This window comes from Citrus clementina, unplaced genomic scaffold, assembly GCF_000493195.1.
Source record: "Citrus clementina cultivar Clemenules unplaced genomic scaffold, Citrus_clementina_v1.0 scaffold_4, whole genome shotgun sequence".
NCBI lineage: Eukaryota > Viridiplantae > Streptophyta > Magnoliopsida > Sapindales > Rutaceae > Citrus > Citrus x clementina.
Window position 1 is genome coordinate 1878991 of NW_006262274.1, and position 7714 is coordinate 1886704.

The 7714-nt window shown below is 29.5% G+C and overlaps 1 protein-coding gene across 1 annotated transcript; it reads left to right on the forward strand.

Moving 5' to 3' along the window:
* Positions 1-1664: 1664 nt before the first annotated feature.
* Positions 1665-3334, forward strand: LOC112098960 (peroxidase 4-like). Its single transcript, XM_024185960.1, has 4 exons — positions 1665-1932; positions 2222-2413; positions 2551-2716; positions 2841-3334. Exons 1-4 carry the CDS (start codon positions 1723-1725, stop codon positions 3230-3232), a joined length of 960 nt encoding a protein of 319 aa, XP_024041728.1. The 5' UTR covers positions 1665-1722; the 3' UTR covers positions 3233-3334.
* The last annotated feature ends 4380 nt before the right edge of the window (positions 3335-7714 follow it).

Sequence of the window (7714 nt, forward strand, 5' to 3'; positions counted from 1 at the left end):
GCAAGCATTCTTCCATCCTTTAGTTAGTGGTTACTGATTTTCATCGGGATTGTTTGAGTGTTTCAGTGGGCTTATCTTGAAATTAGCTTTTTACTTATTTCAATTTTAAATGCATTTTTACTAATTTACCCTCCTATACTGACAATAAACGAAACTGAGTACAAACGGCAGGGGAGGTCTCTGTAATTACGGGCATACTTTCTATCTAAGTGTTAATACGTCAAACTTCAGGGGAGGTCCCTAAAAATTACCCTTTTCGACAATGATAATTGAGAACGAAAATAAGATAACAGATGCAACTCTAGCATGATACCACAGTTGTACCGTAGCCGGACCTTTATTACAGTAATTCAACAAAAAGATTTTCCAAACATATATGACTGCTTTTAATAGTCTCAGAACTTTTAAAAATAAAATTTATCAAATATTAAACTGATTGTTATCGCAACTGATTATTGTGATAACACAACTAATATCAATTATTTTAGAAACTACAATATTACGAAACTAGTATTTAAAAATTTTAATTTTATGATTTTGGCTATTTTATAGTAAAATAACATAAATGAAGACGTTAATAATTCTACTTTGACGCAAAAAAAGATTACAAAAATAAAAAAAGGTAGAAAAATAAACCAAAAAAAGATGCTTTCAACGTTGATGTTATAAAAGTGAGAAAACCATGCAAAATGTGTTTTCGAAAATAATAGCCAAACAAAATTTTCAGCCATTCAATCTTGTGGAAATGAAAATCAAAGTTAGTTACGTTTTCTTTTACTTTCAATAAGTTTGTAAAGCAAAAACAATTATTTTTTGTTAGATTATTGTTAATTAATACGCACTAAGAACTAAAATGTTCCAGAAGCAAAAAAGATATAGATACTGTAGGTAATAAGAGAATTTAATTAATTACTATGTATGACTTCTAAAGAACGTAAATTAGTTTTCAATCTTTAGGTTAATAATAAAATATATAAATTGACAAATTAAACTAATCAAATACGACGCTGACAAATAAAAGTATAAAAATGAAACACAATAATAATTAATTTTGACTAAATTTGTTGTTATCCTAAAAAATGTTTGTGGGTGGTTTGTTATCTTAAACATAAAGACTTGTGGCTTGCATGCGCAACACGTAATTAAATAGTTAAAACCGCGTAGAGTGACTAACAAATGGCAATGTTTCTACAGATATTCCAATTAAAAATCTAAAGGCATTTTATTTTTTTCCCCCCAAGAGAATAAGTTGAAAAGTCAGCCTTTTCATATCTTTATGCCTCTATTATCTTCGCCAAATTATAAAGATTTAGATTTTGGGTGGCTATTTGGGACCCCCAAGTCTTGACAAAATTGCTACCAGCTCGATAGAAGCTTGCCAAGTTTGAGGATATATAACTTCCGACACTTGTAAGTCTTTGTAGCTCAACTTTTCAAAGCCAAAAACACGTGTTCTCACTTACTTTTTCGTTAAATGTAATTATTACTTTATAATCTTGATTACTCAGTCAAGATTAATATTCCTTTCAACTTATTGCAACGTTCAAATGCCATGCAGGCACAAGAGTCTACGTGTTAGGTGACCTGCCTTAATTAAGCATTTAACACCTTGGGAAAACTCTATATAAAGCTAATATTTCTGAGCTTCTATTTCAACACAAATCAACTTCAAATTCTATAGTACTACAACTGTTCTATTGATAATTGGCTAGCCATCAATTAATGGCTTCGTTTTTCAAGTTCTTTGTGACTTTGGCGCTCCTTGTGCTTGTCATGGGGAGCACAAACGCTCAACTCTCTACAAATTTCTACGCAAACACTTGCAAAAACCTCCTCCCCACGGTGAAATCCGTCGTGCAATCTGCTGTTTCGAAAGAGGCTCGCATGGGCGCCTCTCTCCTTCGCTTGTTCTTCCACGATTGCTTCGTTAACGTAATCCATTATTAATTGATCCATATATATTGTACATGTTTCAATTTTTTTAATAGTTATAACCTACAAATATATATATTACAGTTCCAGCTCTACGGTGGCTCGAACTGGTGCCCTCAAGCCTCAACATTTATTAGTTTTGAATCTACAGTTTCATTTTATGTGTTTACTTAGTTATTCTTTTCTTTTTTTTGACTTCTTTTGAGTTCGGTTGGCAAACACTTGCTAGTTGTGACCAAATTAGACATTTCCATGGTAACATTATATTATTGTGTTGTGGATATGACAGGGATGCGATGGATCAGTTCTACTAGACGACACATCATCTTTCACCGGAGAGAAAAATGCAGTCCCCAATCGTAACTCCGCCCGCGGATTCGAGGTCATCGACAACATTAAGTCCGCAGTTGAGAAAGCTTGCCCCGGTGCGGTCTCTTGTGCTGATATACTAGCCATTACTGCTCGAGACTCAGTTGTTTTAGTAAGCTCCTAATTAATTATTTAATTAATCAATCAATCAAATCTTAATTAAACCACATGATATATCATAAAATTGAGCATCAATTCTGAATAATTATTAACATTAATTGTTTTTCCTTTATTATTAATTATCTGAAGCTTGGAGGCCCAAGCTGGGAAGTAAAACTCGGTAGGAGAGATTCTAGAACTGCAAGCCAATCTGCTGCTAATAGCGGCATTCCTCCTCCTACCTCAAACTTGAATCAACTCACCTCTAGGTTCAACGCTCTCGGACTTTCCAACAAGGACCTTGTTGCTTTAGCAGGTTTGTTCCTGTCTCCAGGAAATTTCCTGAAAAATTCATGAGAGAATTCTGGTCTTGATATTAAAAAAGAGTCATACTACTTACAAAACTATGTATATTAAATTATTTTTGTAAAACATTTCAGGTGGACATACAATCGGACAGGCGAGGTGCACATCATTCAGGGCTCACATATACAACGAGACAAACATTGATGCTTCATTTGCTCGAACAAGGCAAGGGAACTGCCCAAGGGCCAATGGCACAGGCGACAACAACTTGGCACCGCTTGATCTGCAAACTCCTACTTCTTTTGACAACAATTACTTCAAGAACCTGGTCAACAGAAAGGGATTGCTTCACTCTGATCAACAGCTGTTCAATGGTGGGTCCACTGATTCACAAGTCCGCACGTACAGTAACAACCCGAGCACCTTCAGCTCTGATTTTGTTGCTGGCATGATCAAGATGGGAGATATCAGCCCACTCACTGGATCCCGCGGTGAAATTAGGAAGAATTGCAGGAGGATCAATTAATTAATTGATTTTCCAGGGTCTTTTAAATTTATAAAGAATAAATTTTATTGAAGTTTTGCTTTTTATCACGTGAACTAGAGGTTATGAATTTGAAATTCTGTAATCGGTCATCTTCATCTTTTTAAGAAGGGTAAAAGTTCGTTTGATTCCTATATTTTAATATTAATGTTCATTTAATTCTTATATTTTAAAAAATACCTCAAAACATTTATATATTTAAATTATTAACATATTTTAACTTATTATTACAATATTACCCTCTTATAATGTTGTTTCCTTTTATAAAATTAATAAAAAAAAATTAAATTATCAATTTAACCCTAAAAATAAAATAAAATAAGAATAAATATTAATTTTTGTGAAAGCTTACATGTGTTCAAAAAAATTTTTATTGTAAAAATAATTAAATTACCTATTTTTGGACATTAGTAATAAAAAAATTAATATATTCATTCCTCAGTAGTGTGTTACAAAAAAGTAACATATATTAATTTTAATTTAATTTTATTTTTTGAGATTAAATTGATAATTAATTTTTTTCTTTTTACTAATGTCCAAAAAAATATTGTAAGAGGGTAATATTGTAAAAATAAAGCCAAAAGCAACAAAAAATAAGAGAAAATGTGCTAATAAAATTTTTAAAAATATAAAGACTAAACAAATATTAACCTCAAAATATAAAGACTAAACGTGATTTTAAATTTTTAAGAAAGTAGCGCGATTGTGTTTGTGAAATTGCCTTATATAATCTTTTTCAAGTAACATGCAGTTACATATATATATATATAATCAAAACCCATCTATCAAATCTCTCATCTGCAGTTATTGTGGTTATTGCTAATCAAAAGAAACTTAATCATATCCTTTCTCCTTCAAAAACCAAAACCCATGAAGCACCACACCAGATTGACAGAGTTCAATCTCTTCTCAGCAAGACGTACCGCGACTTTTATTATTTTTTTCTTTTTCTTGTAATTTTTAAATATAAAAGCAAGCATAAATGATTTCATTATCATGAAAATAATATATGCTCAAAATATTGAGCAATTATTATTCTGTTTGTATTCGTCTTTTTAGTTATATGTGAATTTTCGGCTTGTTCATTATGGTATTTTTGTTTACATAATGTCAATCAATGATTTTTAATAGTTTGTTATGGTTTAAAATATATACCAGTGAATTGGTTAATATTTAATGTGCAATTGACCAAGAAACTGAAAAAATTGTAAAATCAAAGAAACATCTCAAAATAAAGAAATTTGTCAGTTCAAACTTCAAAGTGACATCTTTAGAAGGAGACATGCTTCACGCATACAATTTATTCTGATAGTGATATGCCATCTTAAAGTCAATACATCAGTAACACGTGTCTCCAAGTCAGCGTCAGCATCACCATTCTTCAAGTCTGCATCAGCCCAACAGAAGTAAAAAACAACCCTGTTCAAGTCATCAACAAAGCTGTTGTCATTCCATTACACATCAGAATAGGTTAATATTAAGGGATTTTTAAAATTATATTTTTTGTAAAGGTTTTCTTAAATTAGATTTATTGTAACTTATGATCAATTTTTTAAGAATAAAAATATATTAAAATAGTGAAGTCAGATAAATCAGTAGGTAAATTTTATTTGATTGTAAATATATTGAATATAACTTAAGAAATCATAATATTAAACCTGTTTAATATACGGTTTGTTTTATTCGTAAACTCTTGATTATTTGAGATATGAATACTATTATTCCTCTTGGCTGCAGCTGTTGGCAGAACCTCTCACTATTTTTCTTGTTACAAATAGATCCACCATAGAAATTTTAGGGAGTATGCCCATTCTAATTCATCACTCTAATTTACAATCAATCGCATAAATTGATTGAATTACAACAACTTTTACTGTTATGTTTGCTAGCACTAGTTGATAGATTATAATAATAATAATTATTATTTTCGCTGGCACCAATTGATAGATTATTGTTCGTTTGACTAAAGTTAATAAAATGTGTTTGTTGCTTTATTGTGTTCTCCGAGTCAATTGGCTGTTTGGTTACTGTTTTTATTCAACTTTTGATTTTATTAATTGATACTTTTTTAATTCAAAATTAAAATTGATGATTGTTTGTATGGTTTTTTTCACTAATGGTTAAAATTTTGGGTACAAATAATAATATATTATGGATGATACAAGATGATGAATAATGGATAAAATAAAGATTCAAATTTATTTGGTTTTGGAGTAAACTGGACAAAATGGGTTGTTTAAAATACACTTGGTAATGAAATTTAGTCAGAAGGGTATTTTTGTAACTTTACTAATCATCAATGGATAAATTGGGCAAATGGGAGTTGAATTGGGCCCACTCCAAAATTTGTTGTCAGGTTAACACGTATCTTGGTAATTTGATACGTGTAATTTGGGCAAAAGTAATCCACGCCGCGGAATGACAGAAGCAGAAATGTGGTAGCGAAAGTGGAGTAAAGGCCAAATTTAGTAATACTAAGTGAAAGTGGACTAAGGGCCAATTTAGTTGTACTGTAATTTTAAAATAAATATAATTAGTTGTGCTATAAAAATAATTAATTGTGAAAAAAATTAATTAAATATTTAATAAAATTTATTTTTAAAAATATTGTGAGTTTTAAAAGTAATAGTATGTATTTAGTACGTCTTATTATTAAACTGTTATAAGAATATAAATGACTGAATTAGATATAATATTGAACAAAATTTATTTATACATTTATAAATATGTAGATAAAACTTTTTTATTGTGTATATACAATAATTGATAAATAAATGAATATTTTATATTATTAATTTTATTTTTTATCTCAATATAATTAGTAATAAATAATCACCTCTACAAAGTTAATGATTTCATTTCCTAATTAATCATTACTGTAGAATGAACTGATCTTGTCAAAGTGATTTAAAAAAGAAAATTACCAAAACCACCAACATTAGCTTTTAGCTTTTGAAAATCATTTTTAAACTTCCCAAAATCAATTCAAATGGAATTTAATAATATACAAAACACCTCATGATAATAATGACTATACATATAATAACGTTTTATAATGAGGTTAGATGACACTTTAATCTAGATGACGTTTTAATCTAAACGGCTCTATAAAAGAAATTTTAATAGATAATTCCAAAGGAATTATAAAATAGTGATTTTTATTACTAATGAAGGTTCCTCAAATAAAGTATGTAATCACTATATTTATAATAGAAAAAATCCACTAACCTAAGAAAACTCAAATTCAGAAATTGAATCCTACCTAAATAATAATAGAAGGACTCTAATAACATACTACAATATAACTCTAATATAATCTTATTGACAAAAGTTAAAACTCTTGCTAAAATAATTAAACTTCAAATAATTGTCCTACATCATTCCCCTCCTCTTAAAAGAAACTCGTCTTGAAGTTTGGATGAAGTCGGGAGAATGAAACTTGTGGTGTAAAAGCAAATGATCTTGCAACTCGAACTTGTAGTCTTCCTCATTATTCTTTCCTAAAACTTTTCGAGTACATAATTAGTCAGTTTCTTTTGCTTGTGCACACTTTAAAGTGACGAAGACTTCTAAGAATGAACAATGATTAAATAACTCTTGTCATTCCCTAATTTTTTATCAACTCCAACCAATTTTACATTTAAGCTAAATCTTCTTCAAGCACAAATTTATTCTCTTCAATATGAATAGGTAAAATCATATTGATCATTTTGGCTTCTTCAATATTTATCTTATCTCCCAATGAAATATTATGCACTTTGTCATACAAATTTTAAAATTGGAACCTAAAATCAATAACAAACTTTTTTTTTGCTACATTACACATATATTCAACATGTGGTGAAGCACAAATATTTTTCATATTAACATCTTCCACTTTAGGTTATTGACTATTGATAGGACGATGGATCTTGGACTAGGGTTCATGATTTTGGTGTAATTAATTTCTTTGATGCTTGACTCCTTTCTCTTTGGATTTGCAATTCAACTTGTGAAGCCATTTTGATGGCATCTTAATATCTATGATTAGAAAAGGAGTGTAAATGAATTCATTCTTTGATCTCGATACATAATCCTCTCATAAATCTAAAAAATAAATAATCTTCTTCAACAAAATTTACACGACAAAATAACTTCTTAATTGAGATTCATAAACACGAACAGATTTCGTTCCTTCTCAACAACTCTCAAACTTACAAAGTATCATCTCTGCATAATCACGATATATAAAATAATTTTTAATCTTTTAATCTTTCTTTTCACGTTATACCAAGTGCGAATGTTATATTGTCCTTTATGAACTTGTTTCGCCTTCAAATTTCTTCACCAATGATAAGCATGCTCAATGAATTTGGAAGATACTTACTTGACATGTTTCTCTTCAAGAACATTATCAATGATAAAATTTTCAATTGTAAATATCCAATTAAAGACATCCTTAGGATTAAGAATAGTCCCATCAAA